The sequence below is a fragment of the Carassius gibelio genome, chromosome A11, assembly GCF_023724105.1.
Source record: "Carassius gibelio isolate Cgi1373 ecotype wild population from Czech Republic chromosome A11, carGib1.2-hapl.c, whole genome shotgun sequence".
NCBI classification, from domain to species: domain Eukaryota; kingdom Metazoa; phylum Chordata; class Actinopteri; order Cypriniformes; family Cyprinidae; genus Carassius; species Carassius gibelio.
This window is the reverse complement of record NC_068381.1, coordinates 7,668,376-7,692,705: the sequence shown is the minus strand read 5'-3', so window position 1 is coordinate 7,692,705 and position 24,330 is coordinate 7,668,376. Positions and strand designations below refer to the sequence as shown.

The window sequence follows — 24,330 nt, the reverse complement described above, 5'->3', positions numbered from 1 at the left end:
CTTATAAATCATGTTACATTCATCTTGTATTTATTAATTTTCATGAAAATGCCGCCTCTCCTCCCTTTCAAACCTAGTCTGAGGTTTTTATTAATTTTGGACTCATTTAGTGCCAGTGATGCAATGGCATACATCTCTCTGCATTAAGGTCTCGCTAATGACTCAGTGTGTTGTGTGTTGGAGAACAGCTTTTCAAGATCTTTAGCCAGTGAGCTGTATTGTGTTAATAATAACAGCTTTGGTAGAAGAGAGAAGTGCAAAGGGAAATAGATGTGTAAAGATAGAGACCGTCTGCTGAGCATTGGTACAGGAGAAAAGAAGCGCCTGTTCTGCCTGGAGAGATATATCTATATTTATCGCTATGTCTTCTGTCTATCTTTCGCTTTATTGATTGTTTTTTTCACTCTGTTTTCCCTTCTACCGATCGTTTAATCGTTCTACCACTTTATCAATCTATTCAATCGTTTTATCTATGTGTTCTTCAAGTCTTTTATCTATCGTTTATCATATATGTATGCATGTAAAATATTATGCAATATTTCTAAATTAAAATAGAATTTTGTTAATTTGTATACATATACAATTTTATGTATTTTGCAATAATTCCGGTAGATTTGTATCCAATTTATTACAAACATGTTATTAAAATTGTAGTTTAATATATAGAAACCTGGAGGGAAGACCTGGCTGCAGTGAATCCTTCAAAAACAAGTATACTTTACTTGTTTCTAAACTGATTAAAAAAATCTGCTCTGACTAAATAAACATAACTTGGCTATGTCTGCTCCTCGAGTCCTGCTGGTAAATTGGTCAGTTTTTATTAAACTGCCCCAGTCGTCCCAGTAAGCTCTTCTCACCTCATGAACATTTCTCTCTAAACTCTGTCCATGAATGCTATTTATTCTACACAGGCAGTCCTAACGCCCTGCTGGTCTATTCCCCCCCAAACCATCCAATGACAGTGTCCGACAAAGAGAATGGACCTGCTTTCATCTTCCTCTCATCTCACATGCCCACATTACTCTTCCCATTCCCTATATACCGTTGTTCTCTCTTTTCATCTGTGGCGTCTGCTCAAAGAGAGTTTTCATGTCTTTGAGCTCACAGCTGGGGTGTGTTAAACCTAGTCTTGATCAAAAGGCAGGCTCCTAATATGTAGAACACAGGATATATTACTCCGTTTTTAAAAACCACTGCAGATAGGCTGTGTACTGTATACCCACTTCATACCATGACTACACACTTTATTTCTTTTTATGGTCAGGGAATGTTGATTAATGTGCCGTAAATGCTGACTCACTATAAAACTGAAAATATGGTCACCTGATTTTAATAATCCTAATTTATGTAAAGCATATTTGATATTTCACTATCTGGTTGATTTGGGTATTTTATTTGAGCTGTAGTCAAATATATCAATTAGTGAACATGATTATTAGCACTAGAATACTGAGACTGATTTGAATTATAAGTGATTAAAATTGAATTTTAGCCATTATTATTATGGTGTATTTTGGGCATCAGCTTCACAGTGCCTTGCCTTGAGAAATGATTACAGTAAAAGGTCAGAGTGTTCACCTCGGGTCAAAGCGCATCACCTCAGCCTGATTGATTCTAATCATTTCCACCTTCCCCTCCAAAGCTCTGCTAATTTAACTCTTTTAAACAAACCTCTCAAAATGTCTCTGTATTCAATCACAAAGGCTAGAGTTTATAATATATAAACAAATATTACTTCTGTTTTTTTAATTCAGTTATGAAACTATGAAAGTAATGAGCTTACATTATCATAACGGATAGGGATACAAACCTCAAGGTGTGGAGTTGGACACATCTATTTCCTGACTGCAGTTGATGAGCTCACTCTACCATATCTCATATGTCATCCCTTCTCACTTTTGTTATGTCTCTCTCCAAATCCCTTTCCATTTTATATCTCTCTTTCGGTTTTATGTGAGTGTCGAGCAGCATCGCAGATTTAAAGGACTCAGTCATTTTCATTACACCAGTTAATAGCTTGTATAAGCCAGTATTGCTACTGTCAGAGGATTTAGAGTTAATTTAACAATTTTTCTCATTTTGTGCCTGATTCAGTGGTACCGCATTCTCAAAAAGATATTACAATGCATTGATTTTTCTTCCCTCATCACGCTCTCATATTCTCTCTTGTTATCTGTCCTCTAGGCCTCAGTATTTTAAGATCATAGAGGAGTGTGTGTCTCAAATTGTCCTTCATCGTAGCGGCACAGATCCTGACTTTGAATACCGCAAACGTTTAGATGTGGACTTCAGCCACCTGTTAGGTGCGTATGCTTTATCTTTGAATTGGTCGGTTTGTTTACTTTGATTTTAATGGTTAATCTCTCCGTGGTTTCTCCACAGAGGTGTGTGTGGATAAAGCCAAGGCTGAGGAGTTTGAACAGAGGGCTGAGGAGTTGGCTCAAAAGGCAAGTGCACTTTTTTCCCCACAGTATCTTCCACCCCTCCCTTGTTTTTTTTTTTTTTTTTTTTTCTTTTTCCTCACTCTGGCTCTTCTAATGAAGTATGCAGCCTTTGAAGACCATTCACGACCACACCATTTAGCTTTCTTTAATTAAGGCAAAATTACTTGAAATCGTTCAAACAGCCATTTGTAATTAACAGTATTCTGAGATTAAAAAGGCCTCTGTATTGATTGTTGGGACCGTTCCTTTATAATTGTGGGCCAAAATCTACGTGGTTGAGGGCAATGGATCTATAGATGCAAAACCACAGCTCTTTAACTACATCCTTTCCAGATGGCTATTTAACTTTTTAAACTAACAAAAAAACATTTATGGTTTTACATCTAGGAAATGAAATTGATGAATAAAATGAACTTACCTGGCGTTGTTCGGTTAGAATGGTCAATTAGTCTCGTTAACAGGTTAAATTGTACAAGAAAGTCTTAATTATGGTTTCAGAAGGTCTTAAATTTGGTCTCAAATGTGATAGGGCTTTATGCGATGATTAAGCTTCAGAAGGCTATGATTTCATTAAATAAACACGATTTTATAGTACTTGCTATTCAGTTATGTATATTATTATTTTTAAGGAATTATGTAGTTGTTTATTTGTATACACTTATTATTGTCCTATCCAACTCCTAGACCTAAACATACCTGTTGGTAAACCCCTTGAGATAGTTAACGTAATTTATTTCAATGTATTCTATATATATAGTGCAGCACTTCACATCTGATGTGTGACCCACTTAACAAATTTGTTTATTAGTACATTAATGAATGTAAAATAATTGTAATACAAAGACTAGTTAACAACGTTCAGCAGCAAAGTGAACTATTTTGCACAGCTAAATAGGCTTAATGGAGGTTGCTGTCATCACCTCATTCAATTAAGTGAACGCCAACTCTTACTTTAAAAATAAGATGGAAAGATAAAAAATGTATGGTTTCCATGGATCCAGTCTGTTTGTTTGATATTTGAATTAGGTCTCCTCTGTTGGAATAGAATTGGCTAGATCCTAGAACTGTGTTCTGTGATCCTAGAACTGTGGTCCTAAAACAATACACACAGTATTGGGGTTGTTTTTGTTCAGATGAATGTGAAAATTGACCCGTGATTTTACCCTGCAAACACACAGAGCTGTAAATGTGAACTGGTGGATCGATAAGATGATTTAATTTATATAATACTTTTTTCAATGATAATTGTTTAACTATAATACTTTTGACTCATACATTTTATTAAAAATGGTTTAAAGACTTTTGTTTTTGTGAAGACTTGTATCTTGATTTATATTTGTTGCATACTAGTGCAGTTATCACTTATCTCAGTAATTAGTTCTCAGCCTTAGTACATAATACTTACAGAAGAACACATTGGAGCAGTGTTGAAACATCAGTAAAAAATTTTGGGATGTGTGTTTGTATGCATTTTTTTATTATTATTTTTTTTGGTAATCTCTGTTGATATGGTTTTGTTCTCCAGCTTGAGGAGGAGTTCCTGAGCAGACAGGAAGCTCAAGCCCAGTTGTTGAAGAAAGAGGAGAAGATCAGTGAGCTGGAAGCTGAACTTCAGTCCTATAGAAACCAGGTACCTGTGTGTTTTTTTTTTTTTTTTTCACTTTGATTCACTTTCTTTCTATTCTCACTGTTTTATTTCTGTCTCCCCTTCTGGATTCTATGTGTTTAATCATTTTTCTTTCTGATATTGCTTTGTTCTGTGTTTGAGACTGACTGTTTGGTTAGTTGACAAATTTGGAGAATTGAAGATCAAGACAACCAAAAAAGGCTGAGCAGTAGAAGTAATCAGTGTCCTGTGTTTCAACTAAATTGTGAGCTTTGTCCTGCGTCCTGTTAGAAGTAATCAGTGCCTTTTTTATTTTTTGTTTCATTATTTTTTTTCTTGCCTGAAATTACAATACCACAATAATAATTTTTTATTAAAAGTGAGGGGGGGGCACATATTCTCACAGAAACTGATGTATGAAGTTACAGTCTCTGTGAGCTCGTCCAGAGCAGGCTTGTAAATCCCCCTCGGCTTTCCATCTTTTTACAGTCCTTAATACAGGTTTAGCTGATTTCAGCTTCTGTCTGTAGGTCGGTATAAGATGAACCAGGCAGTGATCAGAGAGCCCCAAAGCTGCCTGTGGGACTCAGTGATATGCCTCATTTATTGTGGTGTAACAGTGATCCAAAATATTACTGTCTTTGGTGTATTGTCTGTATTTTGGCAGTTCCCAGGAAAGATTTGCTTTAAAATATCCAAGAATTACTAAAAGAGAGTCTGGGTACTGTTGCTCAGTTTCAGTTATTCGTTCAGCCAGCTGTTGCAGTGCTGTGCTCGCACATGTGTCCGGAGGAATGTACACATTCACAAGAATGAACGAAGAAAGCTCCCACGGCGAGTAGAAAGGTTTACCATTAGTGGTGTGCCAGTAAGAGTATCGGTACCGAATGGTTCACGGGACAAATTCTAAATAGAAGTTTAGACTACTGTGTGTGTGTGCACTTGGATGGGTTAAATGCAGAGCACCAATTCAGAGTATGGGTTACCATACTTGGCAAATGTCCTTCATATGAATGATCAATTCCTTTGGGAATTTGCCCCATGAACCGTTTGATACCGATACTTGTACCGGCAAATCCATACTTACAGTTTTTGAAGAGCACCTCTAAGTTAAGAGAACATATCTTTTTCAGAGTTGTTACATCTGAACACCATCTTTCATTGATATAGAAACACAATCCACCACCTCTTGCGATGCTATCCGCTCTGAACAGCTGGAAGCCTGACAGATGAAGCGCGTTGTCCGGAATGGCTTCACTCAGCCAGGTTTTAGTGAAGCACAATCCAGAGTTTGAGAAGTCCTTGTTGATGCGGGTGAGAAGTTGTTAATCCGTTTTGTTAGAAAGTGAAAGGACATTGGCAAGGTGAATGATTAGGAGCACAGAGCTTAACCAATGTGCTGGCACGCTTCTCTCTTCTGTGTCTGAGCATGTGTTTGAACAACACTGCTGTACCTCTGGCTAGAATGTCCAACAAAATGTCTGATTAATCAAAAACTGGAAGAATATTGTCTGGGATGAGTTGCTTAATGTTAACATAGTTTGTCTCTGGTAAAACTTGTAGAAGAAGAATGGCTAAAAAGATCAAACAAACAAAAACAGCAGAAGAATTGCAGAGCTCAGCGGCGTGGCTGCCATTCGTGGCACCATCTTGATCAATTACAGTTAATCGATCACACAAACGTCTCCCAGTCCCTAATACGCAATTCTACCACTGAACTATCATAATAATGAACAGAATAACCTCACTTCCTCACATTATTTAATTTTTAAAGAGATTTTGTGCCAAGTATACTGATCATGCCCCTTCTCTACACAAAGATTTTAGTTCTTTTTTGAGCTGACATCAAACTTGTTTACAGCTTTTGTGTTTCTCTCTAATAGAGACTGGCACAATCTGCCCTAATGTTTTCTCTATTTTACCATGAATAGCTGCTATAAGAGCATCATACTGGTCTAAAGACTTGATCTTAGCTCCTCCATTTTTATTACTTTATATATGCTTGCGTTTTTATGTTTTCAAATTCTTATGATTATTATTTTTCTGTAATGATTTTTGTTTTACAATACAAAGAAGGGGTTCATAATGTATTGGCACGATATTAGTAAAGTATCGGCTGTTTGGTTTTTATGAGCCAATTCTAAATATATAATTTATTCTGCATATATTAAGATTATTGTATCATCATTTCATACAAATGTAAAAGGATAACAATAGATAATGGCAAAAACTTTTGAAGTGCACGTTTCCAACCACATATCAGAGTTTTTAGTGTTTATCGTTTTAACACTAGCATTGATTTCTATCATTTATTTATTGGTAGTAGTTGTATATCATTGGACATTTTATATATATATATATATATATATATATATATATATATATATATATATATATATATATATATATATATATATATATATATATATATATATATATATATATATATATTAAATTAACCTGCTGTATTACAATGAAAGCTGTGATACTACTGCACAATGAAGTTTCTCTTTGTTTTCTTTACTTCCTGGCTAACCTGGCTTTATGTCTGTACCCCTCTCCTACACTCTTTCCTCAGACTCGAGACTCTTCGTCGTCGTTGTTGTTGTTGTTTATTTATTTATTTATTTTTTTAAAGGGATCCCAAACCCCTCTCACTGACATGACAAATAGGGCATCAACTGAACAGTTTGTTTGATCAATTGCTTTTTGGCTCACCGGGCTATCGTCGATAGAGCTGATCGATTCCTAAATAATGGTGGCCAATGAGCGAAGTGAAAGTTTGGAGTGCAGGCAGTTAAGCTGATCCATCTTTTTGGGGTGCGATCGTTTGCAGCAATGCAAAACGTAATCACCCAGTCAATTTTCCACAATTCTCAGTCATGCTGACTCTTAGCCTTGAATTATCTAGAGGCTGGCATGCACGCAGTGTGAATTAGAGCACACATACTTGTTCAATAAATCCCTCACCCCCCACTCCCCACCCCCGCCCACTCTTGTAGCTGTTTGCCAGTCAGGATGAATGGTGTGAATACACCAGAGTAATGTATCGTACTTGTTTTCTCTGAATGTTTGATGTGGAGGTGTTTTGAGCGAGGAAAGGGTTATGGTCTTATTAATCTTTTATATTTACTTACCTGGCTGAGTAAACCTGGAAGGGTAGGTACTGTAGGTCTCTGTTGTACACAAATGTAACCTTACACCTCATAGGATCTTTTATTTTTATTTTGTTATTCTGATATTGCCAGTTTATTGGTATGAGTTTATTGCAGGCATGATTCCTCTGAAGTTACATAGGGTTTAAGGACTTTCCTCAATGATGCAACTGGTTCTGGATTCTTACAGTGATCAGACCTGGAAACTTTCTTTTTACTTACCCTGAACCTTCACCACTACATCATGACATCACCCAGAAGTGCACTGCTACTGGGCCAGCAGGATTCAAACTTGTTTTTAGAAGCGTAAATAGATTTATGGTCCGTATGTTAGCACAGAAGCTTAAATATTAGCATAAATTCACTCCTGAGTCCCTTTTGTTTTCATTCGTTGTCATCTTGTCCTTTTTTTTTGTTAGTTTTTTTCCCTTCTTGTTTTTCTTTCATTTTCTTCTGTCATTTTCTTACAGCGTGGTTAATTTTTATTTTATTTATTTGTTTATTTTTCATCATATTTATTGCAAATCATTAGCTGTTCATGGTTAATTTTAGTATCATGAATTAACAATGAACAATGTGTTTTATAGTTTTTATCATTCTAATCTCATATTAATTTAAAACTACAATTTGCATTAATTCATGTGTTAATAAAACTTTTGTTCATTGTTAGTTCATAATACTTACTGCATTAACATCTTAAACTGAACTGTACCTTATTGTGAATTGTTGCTCCAATACTTTTCAAAGGTGTGGGGTCAGTACATAAAAAAAATAAATACAAATACAAAAACTTTTATTCAGCAAAAATGCGTGAGGTTGATTAAAAAGTGATAGACATTTGTAATGTTACAAAATATTTTTATTTCTAATAAATTCTGTTCTTTAGAACTCTCTATTTATCCTATAAAACAGTGATTGCCAACCCACTGATCACAATCGACTGGTAGATCCTATATCACTGTTCCAGTAGCTCCTAAAAATAACAGAAAATAAGTATAATAATACATTAAATTTCTCCATTCTTTATACTGTATTTTTTGTACTTATTTTTTTGTTATTCTTGGGAGCTATTGAGACAGTGATCATACCTGAGTCTATAAACAGGACTTCAACAGGCCAGAGTAGCTGAAGTGGAGAAAATAATGTAGCTGGCATAGCAAGCTCACTCTTCACGAAATACAGCAAGAAAATATAAATACTGAATTGGGAGTGAGGGGTTATATGAATGAGGGGAACTGACTGTCTAAAGAAAAGTTTTTAATAGCAGTTGCATTTTCTTCTCCACTTACCTGTATATAAAGTGGCATTTATAAGTGTATCACTTTTTTAAAGTTCAGTTTGCTTGTTAACAACTAACCAATAAAAAAAAAAAAAGAATCGGCTATGAAAAATCATGATCGGTGCATCACTAATTAAAATACTAAATGAAAGGTCTCAAACTGGAAGTACAATGTTTTTCTATCAATTTATCATCTATTATCATCTTACTAGTCCAAGTCTTTGAACAGTAGTGTTTGTTTTAAAGTCATTTTAGAAACAAGGACTGAATTAATATGGAGTGTGTATCTGCTGTTTGTATTCATAGTTTGGAGCAGTTCCAGTGGCCTTGCCTTCAACTGCCTCTTCCTTATGTCCCAATGCCCCACCTCTTCCTCCACCTGCTCCTGGAACTCAAGCTCCACCACCCCCTCCACCTCCACCACCTCCACCAGGTTGTGCCTCCATGCCTGGGATGCCTCCACCACCACCTCCTCCTCTGGGGATGGGCGCGCTGATATCCTCCACAATTAAACTCATATTGCCTTTTGGCCTCAAACCCAAGAAGGAATTCAAGCCAGATACTTCCATTAAGCGCCTCAATTGGTCAAAGGTAACATTTTCTGTACCGTTAATAACTTTTCTTTAGTCTTAAACTTCAGTTAAACCCTTACAGGACAGAATCCACCTTTGGTGCTCAAATGTGGTGGCGACAGCAGCATAAAAGGACAGATGTTTGTGAAGTAACCAAAGAAAACTTTTCTGTCAAGTGTCATTACAGCAAATGTTGCTTTGTTGTGAAGCATCAGCCTTTACTGTACGACTGCCTGCTCTGGTTTCTTGGAAGATGTGTCAGTTTATAACATTACGATTAATATTTAATCTTTGTCCTTTTTGCCACCATTATACAGATGTTTTTAAAGAACCCACCATATGCTTCATTTCATCCAAAACCTGTTTGTAATTAGCCATTAGGAAGACACAGAAGCTTTTTTTGAACAGCTGCTTGAGAAACTGCCGCCATACAATATTATGGCTCTTGACCTAAGACTTTTATCACTCATTAACAAGAGTTTTGCAGCTCAGGAAGCCAAAGACAAGACAACTGGTGCACCATGGGAACATGTCAGAGGGGAAGAACGTAGCAGCACATGTTCGCTTAATCAGACACGTGGTTGGACACATGGGTTAATCACTTCCACTAAGAGGCTACTCTTCAGGCTTATGTTCAGTCAGTTACTGAGCGTTTGATTTCTTTGTACATGTCCTCATGGAGCAGATTTGAAGAGTTGTTATTGGCTCAGGTATTTGGCAGGAGTGTGAGGTCTGTTCATTAGCACAGCTGGTCTCATTGATTACCCTTTCGGTCTTTATCTCAACAAGAAGACTCCATTAAACTGATCATCCCACAATGCTCTGCTAGCTATGTTACCTTATAGGGATGTTAATTTACGTTATTTTTTTTCTAACCCAACAACCAGTGCTTGTTAACTGATTATTAACTATTAACAGACAAGACTATTTTAAACTAGAATTTAATAAAATTAGAAAGCATAATTCTCTGTGACCCATTGAAAACACTAACATTTGTTTCCCGGGGATTCATTTTACATGTGCAAAAAGCAGAAAACGAGAGGAAGGAAAACATAATAAAGTTTGGCTATATATATATATATATATATATATTACAGTACAGACCGAAAGTTTGAAAAAAAACTTTTAAAAAGTTTTCTTTATTTTCATGAATATGAAAATTGTAGATTCACACTGAAGGCATCAAAACTATGAATTAGCATGTGTTATATTATATATGGAATTATATACATAACAGAAAAAGTGTGCAACAACTGAAAATGTCATATTCTAGGTTTTTCAAAGTAGCCACCTTTTGCTTTGATTACTGCTTTGCACACTCTTGGCATTCTCTTGATGAGCTTCAAGAGGTAGTCACCTGAAATGGTCTTCCAACAGTCTTGAAGGAGTTCCCCTAGAGATGCTTAGCACTTGTTGGCCCTTTCGCCTTCTGTCTGCGGTCCAGCTCACCCCTAAACCATCTCGATTGGGTTCAGGTCCGGTGACTGTGGAGGCCAGGTCACCTGGTGCAGCACCCAATAACTCACCTTCTGAATAGGATGACCAACTTGTTTGATGTGAGCTACGTGAATGAAATGTGTTCCTATCGACATGATCCCTACAAGGTGTTCATTGCTCCCTACTCCCTGAGCAGTTTACTTCACTTTGCGTTCAGGGGGCGTGGCTTTGGACAGCGATTGCAGGCATGGGTGGGATGTTCGCTTTCAGTGCTATCAGGCTAATGTTAGCATTTTCCAAGATCTCCCATTGCACCTTTAAGCTTTGCTGCCTGTTCATTATCATCATAAAATACAGTCAGTAAAACATATGAAAAAAAAAACAACAACACACTGCTCCGTTATCACCATACTGCCATGATGTTAAGCAAAACATTTTGTTTTTATGTGGATTATTGGAACACGAAGTAGTTTATAATAATGTTTGTAAACATTTTGTGTGGATATTATGCCTATATCTGAATGAAATGATAAACTGCGACAGATTCAATCTTAGAACAGCACTAAAACACTGTTTGTAGTCTTTACTTTCTTATGAATGAAACAAAAAATAAAACAGATAGACCTGTATGAGTTTCTTCTGTTGGGCATAAAAGAATATATTTGTGAAACAATCTAGGTAACCAAACAGTTGACTGTAGCCATTGACTTCCATAGTATAGTCCTACTTTTGTTTCTTTACTTTCTTCCTTCTTTCCTTTGGTTACTTTTCATTTCATTTAGTCATTTCATTTTATTGCTTTTTCCCCCTAAATGATGATCACCAGTTTGTGCTCCCTCAGTGCAGTGCTTCATGGGTGTTTTAGGCATGCATGTGTGAGTGCGTGTGTGTGGCCTGTGTGTGGTGCTGTGTGACTGGAGATCTCGGCCCTGTGTTTTCATGTACTGAGATAACGTAGATTGAGCTTCTCCAGGGCTGCATTCAGATGTCACATACACTGACATGTAGGAGAACAAAATAAAGAGCAGCGATAGAACACAGTATGAATATTTGAATAGGTTTCCTCTTTACTTTTTCATAAACCACCTCACTGTTTGGATGCCTCACGTTGCCTAGCAGCTCCAGCATCCTGACCTCCCATGATGTGTCATGATGATGTCAGGCCATGATTATATATATAATATTTTTCTTTGTTTTCTGTTTCTGTGCAGATCTCACCCCAGGAGATGTCCGAGAACTGTTTTTGGGTCATCGCCAAAGAGGACCGTTACGAGAATGAGGATCTGCTGTCCAGGCTCGCCACCACTTTCAGCACACAGAGAGCTGGTAAGTCAATGTTAACGCTTCTGTGTAGTCACTGCATAAATACTGTACTGCAGTAGCATAATCAACATTTCTTAGATGGTCAGCACTTTTGTTTTTTAGAACCTTGGGCCTTTCTAGCCATTGTGAAGTATAAGAAGGACAGATACTACTGCTTCAAAACATAAGAGAAGCTAACCTTGATTTTTTTCTGTGTAGCACCTGTTGCTCTGCATATCTTTCTGTTAGAAACAGATTGCTGATGCTTTCGCTTCAGTCTGACCTTCAGACTTTGTGGCTCATTTTAGCTCTCATTGTTTAGTTAATGTTTCATAATATAAAACAGCTCTACAAACAGGCTGATTTTGAAGAATGGGCAGCACAAAACTATATTAGAACCTAACTGCAAATAAGGAACTCAATAGATATCATCATAAAGGCCTGTTTAATTTTAAGTTCATTATGTTTTTAGTTTTAAGCATAAGTTTTTATATGTTTTATGTTGGTATTTACATTTTCTTGATTCATTCAAATGTATTTGAGGAAATTTCTGTCATTGTGTTGTATATGCATTTTTTCTCTCCATCATGCGCTTTTCTGTCCTTTTTTGGGCTATTGAGGCTGTGTGGAAAGTACAAGCATATAATGAACACTATTCAATTTGAAAAAAATATTTTTTTTGCCCAAGAATCAGCTTTCAAAATATTCTACCTTCATCAGTCAGACTTGTAACTGTCCTTGACTTGACTGTGAGCTTTAGACACTGACTCACAAACTGATGTCAGAAACGATTTGATTTCTGATATTCCCTCTAACACTTCGACAGGACCGTTGCCTGCTGCTGTTACTATTGGGTTTCTGTACCGCTACCCACACACAGACATTAAATAAAGGGAAAGGAGTTAGGCACACCAGAAATTGGTTTTGCACCTATAACAAGGTTTTGGATTTAGTCATTTGAACATTAAAACAGCCACAAGATAATTAAGATCCCTCTCCCCCTCTCGCTCTCTAGTCTCTTCCCCTACTGATGATTTATTTACATTTAGCTTGTTGTGAACTGCTCCGGCATGTTGCTTTGCTTGTTTTTTCTTTTCTTTCAATTATTCATATCAGCATTGTCTACCTGTCACTACCTAGCTCTGTATGCAGATATCTCATTCTGTCTTCCGCCTGTCTCAGAACCCACAGGGACGATGTTATGCGACCGAACCTTGAATTATGCACACAGTTCAAGACGTCTAGCTTCAACAGGGCAAATGGTGAAAGTGTTTTACAAGGTTGTCAGATTATTTAAATTATGTGCGTGAGGCAGATATTTTACATGCTGGCAAATCATGCTTTAATTATGCGAACAAGCATCATCCTCAACTCCATCAGGTAAACAAAGTTCCTCTTCCTCATTGTGACTTTCCACCTCTACACTTTCTTCTAAGCTCTTTTATCCGTCCATTTCCTTTTCTTTCTTTTGAACTTAAATGAAAAACTTTTTAATGAGTTTCCCTCGAACTCTCAACCGGATGCTTTGGAGGGTTTTTGTTGTAAGAGAAGGCTTTGAACTAAGCATGTTTCTTTTTATTCTGTGTAATGTCATTCTAGATCACTTTAACTGAGATGACCAAAGTAGAACAGTGTGCCAGAGAGACTCTACAGTACACACAGATAGTAAATATGATAAATCCAGTGTGACTTTACAGTACGACAACTGGCTGTTAAGAAAACAGCTAACCAGTGCCAGCCAGAAAACTGTATGGATAAGAACAAATTTTTATTAGTTTAACATTTTTACATCAACAGTAATAATAATAATACTTTTATATTTGGAAGGTGGACCCTTGTTGGCATATCATTATGTTTTAGTCTTTGGTATCAGAATGCTTGAAAAAAAAAAATCAGCTTTTGAAGGCATTGATTATAATAAGTGTTATTAAGAGATATGCCAAGTGGTTATTAGCTATGTGTTAATTGCAATCCGTATGTCCAGTGTCTGCTTTGCACAAGATTGACCTGCTTTGCTTTTACTAACAGCTCCGTCTAGGTTAGAGTTCATAGATGGGTGTTATAGACTGGCTTTGCCTCTCAACCCGAAGCAGGATTTGATCCTGTCAGTCATATGCTCTCCAGTCCTTGAGAAAATCTGACAACCTGTCAGATTCCACTTCACTTTACTTAAGGCCAGAGAACGCCGTGTTCCCTCATGTGGTTACAGAACTCATGACAGCCGGAATCCAGATTTCCTCTGAACAAACCAATCGCACAGCATCTCTGGTCACCCAGGGGCCCATCAGAGTTCTTTCACATCTCACTCGCAGATGGACTCCTCTCCTCTGTCTCCTTTCACTCCTCATCAAGTGTCTTTGGGAGCTGCAGCGAGTGCTTTTGTTTCAGTTTTATTTATTCATTGCTTATCTTTAAGGAGCAGAAGCTAACGTCTTCAATCCTCACGTCAGGATAGCATCCGAAAGGACGGTGTACTACTCACTGCTCTTCATCCCGTTTCTCAAGTTCTTAATTTCCCTTAAGTGCACCGACATCTGGAGCCAAATTAAACATTAACCAGAAGAAACAAGACTTCTACTTATTATAAAATATTTATTTTCATCACTGCTGTTCGCTGTTCTCTGCTGTTGCTGTGCTGGCCATTGTTATTTTACAGTGTGAAATCTGATAAAGTCCTGTTATTTTGCCTCATACTCTTCCCGTCAAAGCGGCACATGCAGGAAACAATCACCAGCAGCGACTTAATAGAGCAAGCTTGCCCTGCCTCTGACTTTCATCAGCCCTCTATCACAATGATGGCCTTTGTTGGACCACTGAGTGATTGCTGGAATAGAGCCAACACACAAAAACATGCCCTGCAATCTGCTGGCCTGATACTACCATATGCAGTTTTCACAACTTGCTAAAATGATCCATCAGTCAGAAAGCTCTTTGTCTTTCTCATTGCCTTTGGCAGTTTGAGTACAGGGTGTCCAAGGAACCATAGTAGAAGAGTGCAGGAAGAATCTGTATGAGAAGAAATATTGTGGAAGTTATTATATTTGGTCAATCACTTGACCAACTCCATGTTTTAATAGTTTTATATAATGTTACATAAGTTTTTTTTTTTTTTTGGACAACTTTTTTCTCCTTAAAAGGAACATAGAGTTTGTTCTTTGTTATTGATATTTTGATCCATACTTTCATTGAGTTCAGCTAGAATCTGAACACAATTCCAATTTCTAAAAGAACTTTTGAAATAGTTTACACTATTGTTCAAAATGTAGTTCCGTTTTTTAACCCTCTGAAGTCGATTAACGCGGATATGCGTTTTGAGTGATTTTCTCCTGATAACCCCGAAAATAACTTAAATTACACTTTCTGTTTTAATCGTACAGATAAGAGCAATACATCAATCGAATCTTTAAAGGGTCTATTTTTTTTGGATACAGACATACTAACAACAAAACTTTGTGCACTTATAAAATAAAGATAACAAACAAGGTGTGCTGTCTGCAGCCTTTGTGTGCTCTGATCTTCTTTTACAAACACGTCATTAAAATGAAGTGTAACTCCGTGAATACTCAACGAAAAGACATGAGAGAGATCTATAGAAAGCTTGACATGTCTGCATTTCAAACTAAACAAGTGCCACAGAAAACAAATATTCTGTGATAAAGTAATCTATATGAAAACAACACAATGTCTGTTTTTCACGTCTCCCTTCATTATATCTAATGTGACCGTGCCCCCGCGCTGAACGCGCTATTCAGATTGAAACTGAAGCGTGCGGCTTGAATACACACACACAGAAGATAAAGCAGCGATACTGTTCTTCAAGTTTTTTTATTTTACTGTTTGTTTCGCGATGAGAGGAATAAGACATAAATCACCCCAAAAAGATGTGATGTGGTTGAGGATTTGAGAAATGGTTTTCCTCAGAAAAAAAAATGAATGAAGCACTTTATTCAGCAGCGATCATAAACATGAGTCTCTTTTTATATATTTATATACTTGTACTAGTTTTCACATAACGTGTAAACATTTTACTAGTTAGACTTTTTCCAAATACTTTATCCAAACTAAAATTCCTGACTAAATGTATAATCAAGTGAAACATTTTCAATAACAATATACTTTACTATACCATTCAAAAGCTTGATGTAAATAATATAAATGTAACAAATAGATACCTGTAACAAAAAAAACAAAAAAAAAACAATGCTTTTCTTTCAATTTATTCCCCCTAAAAATGAATGAATACTTTCATTTAGCTAGGATGTATTAAATTAATTGAAAATTACAATAAAGACGTCTACATTTATACAGCAAAAAAACTATTTTAAAAACTCTTAAGTCTTTCAGAACACTGCAAATAAAAAAAAGAAATGTTTCCTGAGCAGCAAATCAGCATAGGAAAATGGTTTCTGTTTGGATCATGTGGCATTTAAAAATATATTGAAAAATAAATTATTATTTCTTAGCCTATGTTTAATAATGTTTTCTTACTGATTGGGCAGTTTTTTTGACCAGGCATTATAAACCACATGTGGTTGACTCAACTCGACAGGCAAACTGAATTGTTCATGACACTAGTAATTTTTAGAAAATGTTGTCTTTTGAACTATAAGAATTGATTATGAATGCGTTTTAAGCTTCAGGACAGTTAAAAAGGCAATGAGGACAAATGGCTTCTTTTGAAAAAAATTTCTCATTTGAATCCTTATTGGTATATACTACTGCCAAAATCTATACAATAACAGTGTCAATTCAACTGTTCAGAGTTCAAAGATTTCTCAGTCACAGTCAGTTAACAAGTTGGGTAGATACAATTATTCCCAAACACCAGAATAACTATAATAAAATGTAAGAAAGTTTGTCAGACCAAGTCATTAAAAAAGCTAAAGAAATGTATTATATGGTCCTCTTATAGGGCTCTTATTGGCTGAACCTCCTATTGCTTCATTTGTATTAAATGGACACCATGCTATCACCACTTTGCAGGATTGTAAAGTATTATTTTAGTATTGTATTGTACCATACTGATGTGTCATACAATAGAAAAGTAAAACATTGATCCTGCACACAAAAAGGAAACAAACCATTTGACGTGAAAATAAATAAATGCAAGATCCAGCGCTATTATTTATGATGCTGAAAATGCTGTTATTAAAGCAGACAAACAAGCGTTTTGGTGAACTTTTTCATTATAAATCTGACACTTCTCGATTTATTTATTCTTTATTCTTTGTTTATCTGAAGTTTCAGTTTTTTCCCCCCGAAATAATAGAAAGAAGAGAGTGCAAGTGTTTTTAACAATATGATTTTTGCTGCTTTTAATGACTGGTTATTTTCTTGGAATATTGCGAGTTCTGAGGCGAGCGTGTCCCTCTTGTCAGATGACTCTGCCGCCTCCCCATCGACTTGAATGAGTGAGGGAGCAGGTGTGAGTGTGTGAGCTATGTGTGACTTTTTATGTATGTCATCTGTCATGCTTGCTTTGTGTGTGAGGGAGAGTGTGAGTGCAGGTGTTATAGCCTCTATGAGAAGGTAACATCTGCAGGAGCCAAATCTCTCCTCCGCCTACCCCTCCAGATGTGGCTCGTCCTGTGGGAGCAGGTGCCCAGGCGGTGTTGCTGAGCTGAGCGGCTGGTGGGACATCCCAAGGGAGTGCTACTCTGGTGGTGCTATTGTCCTCATAACAACCTACAAAAACTGTCAGATTGTAACCTGAAACAAAACCTCACCAGAAGGTGGAGAATAACATTCAGTGTCGTGTAATATGACCCTTGGTTCACAAGTTGCCAAATTACTGGTGGATGAAATGGTGTGAAATAGATCCAGCTTGTGAGTTAGTATTATTGGTCCAATAACTTCTCCAGGTCGTATAAACATAATTGAGTTTGTTGAGACTGTAATCTAATCCCCAGTCCTTTGTCATGTTCTTAAAGGTGATTTCTTGTAGGATGGATGCATTTTATTCAGCACATATTTTGTTTTTCTTCTGGGAGGAGTTGTGAAGGTATGTGTGTCTGTGTTATCAAGGCCTTGTTTTGTTGGTTATATAGGTTGTCACATATTAACTGGAAATGTATAAACCTTATTTAGTTGCCTATATACTGTAGGTTGTAACTTTGCTGTAGTTGTTCTGTAAGACAGACTGTTTAAAGATGACTTATAGTTGGTCCACACAGAATTTGCACCCATATAAAAGGTCTATAGAGTTGGAACTCCTCGTTCTTAAAACTCTTCCCATTCCTTGTCCTTGCATTTTTGTTTAAAACATATTTTGGCTAATTTTGTTATGCTTACAGAAAACAAAATTCAGAACAGTTGAGTGCTCAATGTTTGCCATATTTAAATAAATTCCACAGACTTTCCTTTAAAAGGAATTAAAGCTTTAGTTGGCCATACGCAGAGATGTGTTGGGAGTGAGATCCACATTTAAATGTTGTGAATCCCTTAAGTTATTGTTCAGACTGTACAGAATAATGTAGAATAGATATACTTGGCAACGTTTTGGTGTAGCTGAAAAAATTATGCATGAAAGACAGCAGTTTAACCAATGAAATATTAAAATGTTGTAGGAGTTTGTGTTAGAAGTCTTCAATTAATGTTTTGTTTTAGTATTCTTACTATTTATCAGCAGTTTGATATTGGTGTCTATGATTACTCCGATTAAATGCCATTGTCACTGCTAGAATAACTAAGTCTGTGTTTACAGAATAGGATTAAGCAATCAGAAGAGAAGCCACAGCTGTATTTAGCTGCAGTGTTTATGTGGACAGAGGTAATGGAGGTAGATAGATACACACTGCAAATATAACAGTAATGGATAAAAGCCTTGATTTTATCACCCTGGTCCCGATACAGATTAAGCCTGCAGTCCTCCATTTCTTCAACCACATACTGTACTTATCCCTTCATTTTAAATAAATGTGCTAAAGGGTTATGCTCATCTCCCTGATGTGTCTTAGAATCTGCCCACAAAGTAATTTCCTGTTCAGATATAAAGCTTGGCATGGCTAAGCTGGCATTCACGGCATACTTCACACTTTTGCATTCTTCCGCTGTGTGCAGAATGTGTTACCGTGTGAGGATGAGATAAACATGGAGTTAGCACAGAAAAACACACCTTCGCTTACACTGCTCCCACTCTGGATTCTCAGTGATCACTAAACCCAGACCGAAATGAATGATTGTAACGGGGCGGCTAGGGTGAACAAGAGCTCAAAGATTGTGCAGAGTTTGCATGGCTTTTACTGAGCTCAGGTTCCCCCAGAGATGGGCCCTCTCACAACCATCCTGAAAAAGGATGGGATGAGGAGGAGAGAACCTGCAGGTCTACACACAAATCTACACTGAATGGATTTTTGTAGCCATATGTTCATAGAAAAGAATATTTCCTGTTTGGGTTTATGACGTCAGGAAATCTGCCAAATTTCACGTGGAAAAGCACACACACGGTCAAAAACCACTGAGACATTACATGAGAATTTATGTGCGAATTGCAGGTTTGCATGAAAAGAAAAGAGAAAAGAGCCATTCAGGATCAGGAATACACCTCATATAGTGCTCATTTAACACTCCAGAATGATTCCAGAATGACAGTATAGGCATATTTGCTTCCTAATGTGTGTATGTGTGTAGTTAATGTTGTTAGGCACAGAGCTTGCTTCCCAAGATCAGAGAGATAATGCATGTCTGTCTCTTTCATCATCCCTTTATTCTTAGCCTATTTCAGCATCTTTTTTTTCATCCGTATTGAGCTATTTTACTGTTCTTTTCCATGAAACCTTTCAATGTTTGAGTGATTCTGGGTTCTTTTTCTTTCTTTCTATAAATTCAGATTAGTCATAACACAATCTCAGTGTAATTAAAACTGAAATTTAATACTATTTCTTTGTGAAAATTGTTTCTACGCCGTTTTTTTATTTCAGTGTTACGTTCAAAAGATTGAGGTCAGTAAGATGTTTGATAAAGACATTTAAAATATTGCAAATTAATTCTGTTGTTTGAACAGTATTTTGAAAAAAAAAAAAAGTATCAGTTTAAAGCTGCGGTAGGGAACTTTTGACGCTCTAGCGGTTAATAAACAGAACTGCTTGCGTCTTGCGGAAGAACATTGTAGCCGGAGCTACTTCTCTCTGTTTATGTCTATGAAGAATCACAAAGGTACTGGGTTACTCCGCCGCAGTTTCCCCCAAGCAATCTAAAATAGTCCGAATATAAACACTTATTATAAGTGTACCCTAGTGATTCAGGACAAGCTAAAAACACGGTTTGGAAAATGGATTCATGGTGTACTCGCTTATTATGTTCATTTTTCTACATTTTGAACACAAACAAAGTTACGGACCGCAGCTCTGATTGGTTGTTTTTTACCGGGAGCGCATGACTTTCTGCAAATGGCAATAGGACCACTGGGAGGAGTCAGAGGAGCTTGATTTTTTTCCACAGATTATCTGTCTCATATTCTACTGTCAGGACATAATGCAGGTTTAACAAATATGTAAAAAATATTTTTTTTTTTACAAAAGTTCCCTACAGCACCTTTAATATATTAAGCAGCACAGCAGTTTTCAACATTGATAATATGAAAATCTTCTTGAGCAACAAATCAGCATATAAGAATGATTTCTGAAGGATCGTTTTCCCTCGGTTCCTTGATTTCTTTGCAAAACATTACTTGTTATTGGTTTTGCATATTTGCTATTGCAATCACGTGTATACTAGTTAAAACATGAAAGCATAGCTTGCACTTCTTCCTTGTCTTGCTCTTTAAGTCTCTCTTTGCACACCTTTACACTCATGTTGTTGTTAATTTGCATTAATCTCCACATCTCTCTCTCCCTCTCCTCTTCCTTCCTCCTTTCTTTTTGAGACTTGCTGCCTGAGAGTTCAGTTTTAATGCAGTCTGAAGAGACATATGATTGAACATTTTCTTTATATGGACACTCACACACCTGCGTTTCTGTAAGCCTGTAATTACAGGCATTTGGCCCACAAAACTGTTAGAAGACACTTACAGACTCGGTTTATATGCATTTTTAAGGCGAAAGAAAGCTGAATGTCACACTTTCAATTTATATTAATTGAATTGTTGATGCATGCTGCCTACATATGTGAAAACACCTTGTTAACATGCACAAGGGCACCTGTCATTAGTCCTGTAATGTAGTGTTCATTTAGTTTCTTACATATACTCTTGTGTTTTACAGAATATGTAGTGATAATTGCATAGATCTGACACTACTGAGTGCCATTAAATTACACTGTGTGTGTGTGTTATAAAATACAACATAATTGCTTTGGCTCTTTGTGTGAGCTGTCCCACCATTTAATTGTAAATGATGACTGTATTTAAAGAGTCAATTACAGATCACAAATCACTCATACACCTGCTCCAACCTTCCAGACCATCAAACACCTGCCCCAGAACCCCTTCACCTCAGATTAACCAGCACCATCTAAAACCCATGAGGGAGAATCATGACTATAGTGCATGCAGTGACAGAGAGGGTAAAATAGCACAATTAAAGTGTTTGATTAAGAAATGTCATTTACCAGTTGACAAACTGATCATGCACTCATGGTCTCAAAACCAGATGCAGAAAATGCATTATTGTTGTTATTTCTCTTTAAGGGGGGGGGGGGGGGGGTGGGGGGTGGAATGCTATTTCATGCATACTGAGTTTTTTACACTGTTAAAGAGTTGGACAAAGTTTCAAAAATTAAGTTGTACGTTTGAAGGAGTATTTCTGTTCCAAAAATACTCCTTCCGGTTTGTCACAAGTTTCGGAAAGTTTTTTTTCGAGTATGGCTCTGTGTGATGTTAGATGGAGTGGAATTTCCTTATATGGGTCCTAAGGGCCCTTCTCCCGGAAGAGCGCGCGCTCCCGTATAGCAGAGCACTGAGAGCACAAAAGACATTCACTGATCAGAGCGAGAGCGTCGCGAAATGTCACAAAAGGAGTGTGTTTTTGGTTGCCAGGGCAAGACAACCCACCCTGCACAGATTACCAAAAGAGAAACAGCATTAAGGGACCAGTGGATGGAGTTTATTTTTACAGAGCATCAACGGAGTTGTGCAAGTGTTTGTGTTTGTTCCCTGCATTTCGAAGATGCTTGTTTTACAAACAAGGCCCAGTTTGACGACGGATTTGCGTATCGTTTATTTCTTAAGAATGATGCAATCCCAACGAAAAAGGGTCACGATCGTGTGTTGGAACCGCAGGCGGTGAGTAAAACTGCTTAAAATATCTCTGCCTCCTTGTTAGTGCGTCCGCCTCCCATACATGAGACCCGGGTTCGAGCCCCGCTCGGAGCGAGTCGTTGCTGCTGCTGCTCTCGTTCAGTTTCAGCCTCGGGATCTGATTCTGGATCATAAATAAACGGCTGAATCTGACTGTTAGCCATGGTTTGTTTTGGGTGTTTTTTTCCTCAAGGTAATGTCACAGTTTCCAAACGCTCTCAATGCAAAAGCCTACTGGCGCTCGTGATTCTTTAGCTCCGCCCACACGTCACGCCTCCAGTCGGTCGTGTTTTTCCGGGAAAAATCGGTACAGACTATCTTTCTCTTATGAATATAATAAAAACTAAAGACTATTTGGAGTTATGAAGGATGCAGTACAGTTTATCAGTTTACATTTCCAAACATTCATTTTGCCATTAATTTTTGAATTATTTTTGAATGCACAAGCAGTCTGAAAATAGCAGGTGAACTGTGGTCCCATCTCCAAGACACTTGAAGAAACCATCCTGCAAATCTACCTGACAAAACAATGTGCAAGTGAACCTGGACAAAATCGGTTTTAAATGCAAAGGCTGGTCACACCAAATATTGATTTGATTTAGTTAAAAGAAGTTAATTGATAAATGAAATCAATTTATGACAATGTTTTTTTAAGCATCCTTAACAGCATATTTACACAAGTGTCTAAAGCTTCTCAGAGTACTGTAGCTTTGGAGGAAGGTTTCTCAAAATGTCTTGAAGACGTTGCTACAGTTCTTCTGGATTTAGTTGGTCTCAGTTTCATCTATTTCTTCATTTAATATCTGACAGATTTGATGATGGTGAGATCAGATCTCCATGTGGAGCACCGGCTGTTGTGTGGTTTTGTATTAAAACAATGACCCAGATCATGAAATACATTTATTAGCCTTAGAGCAAGGGAAGCTTGGGAAATGTATAGCATCCAAGGAGCGTGTGAATGCTATGTATTCATTTTAAATATTTTGTTAAGGTCTTTTTGTAATCCGTAGTTTTTTTTTTTTTTTTTTTTTTTTTGTAGCCTTTATTTATTTTTTTTGACTATGTTCACTATGATGGTCTGTAAGTAGTACTGAATCTGCAGCTCTTATGGCAGGTTGAGTTTCTGGTTAAAGGTAATGTATCCTCTGTTGGTCCTTTTTGGGCCTTTGAGTGACTGTAGAGTACATGGACTTTTTATGTTTAGGTATTGTTTTTCATTATGTTTATGAACAATATAAATGTATCTATATAAATCTATCTTTCTGTTTGTCTTATGTTTGTTTATTGATGTAGTCTCCCAACGCAGCACCTCTGCTTTTGCCATATAAACTCTAATAGTTTCTAGAAGCTCCTATCACGGTGTTCACTTGCATGGTCTTCTCATACAGCATTATCGGATTTAGTGAGGTGCCAGCTTTTGTTTCATATGGAGGCTGCTTGCGTGTCCATGACTAGTACTGTTTATTTGAGAGAGGAGCATGTGATGAGGGTCTGTAATGATGGACATAAGTGCAGAGTGTGGGCAGGCGAGTATGGATTGATAAAGGAGGGTATTAGTTCTCACTGAGTAGTTTTTGTTCTATTAGAGAGACGGTGAAAAAAAAAAAAGAGGAATGAGGTTTTACCCACTGAAACGGCTGACTGCCCTCAGCCTATACAAGATTTGACCCTTACTGCTCACATAGCACTGTTAGCTGTGTTCTTGAATAATAAAAGTGTGCACATGCGTTTCTACTTCTAAATTTTGTTTAACCCTTATTCTTCCATTATACAGTTCTTTTTATGTGTATCATGTTTTGATAATGCTTAAGCAATGCAGCTGTATAGTTTTTACAAAACTTGTGTGTTCATTTGTGTTTTTGTGTCTGTGTTTATTGATATGAAAACTGCTTTGTGGTTCTTGTCATGGAATAAGATATTGTGATATTCTGTGGAGTCAAATTGTGACTTTTAGAAGTCAAAATTTCTTCCTCAGTCGAAGATTATTTGTTGAAAATAAGATGTATAACTTTATTTTTTGTAAGACAGATGATTTGAATATGAGGTACCATATTTACTTAGAACCAGAATGAAACAACAAAATGATGAATAATGAGAGTGAAAAATTAGAAACTTTACACAGAAGATAGCAGCAGCAAAAATCAACCAACAGCCAGTGTAATTCTAAGGGGGGTGCAAAGTGTCTGAAACTAAGTTGTAAACTTAATTATTATTTTTTCTTTGCTTAAACTTTAACTTAAACTAAAAGTGAATTAAAAATACAAAGTATTTGAAAAATACAACTGGTATAACCCATTAAAT

At 36.8% G+C, this 24,330-nt stretch overlaps 1 protein-coding gene across 3 annotated transcripts in view; it reads left to right on the top strand.

Annotated features, from left to right (window-relative positions):
• The window catches only part of LOC128022195 (protein diaphanous homolog 3), a 265,958-nt gene that overhangs the window by 109,925 nt on the left and 131,703 nt on the right, over positions 1-24,330 (top strand). For all 3 annotated transcript variants that reach the window (XM_052609505.1, XM_052609506.1, XM_052609503.1), the window contains 5 exons: positions 2,185-2,303; positions 2,383-2,447; positions 3,970-4,074; positions 8,791-9,075; positions 11,705-11,819. In XM_052609505.1, coding sequence (XP_052465465.1) covers positions 2,185-2,303; positions 2,383-2,447; positions 3,970-4,074; positions 8,791-9,075; positions 11,705-11,819 — 689 coding nt within the window. The remainder of the gene's footprint in view (positions 1-2,184; positions 2,304-2,382; positions 2,448-3,969; positions 4,075-8,790; positions 9,076-11,704; positions 11,820-24,330) is intronic.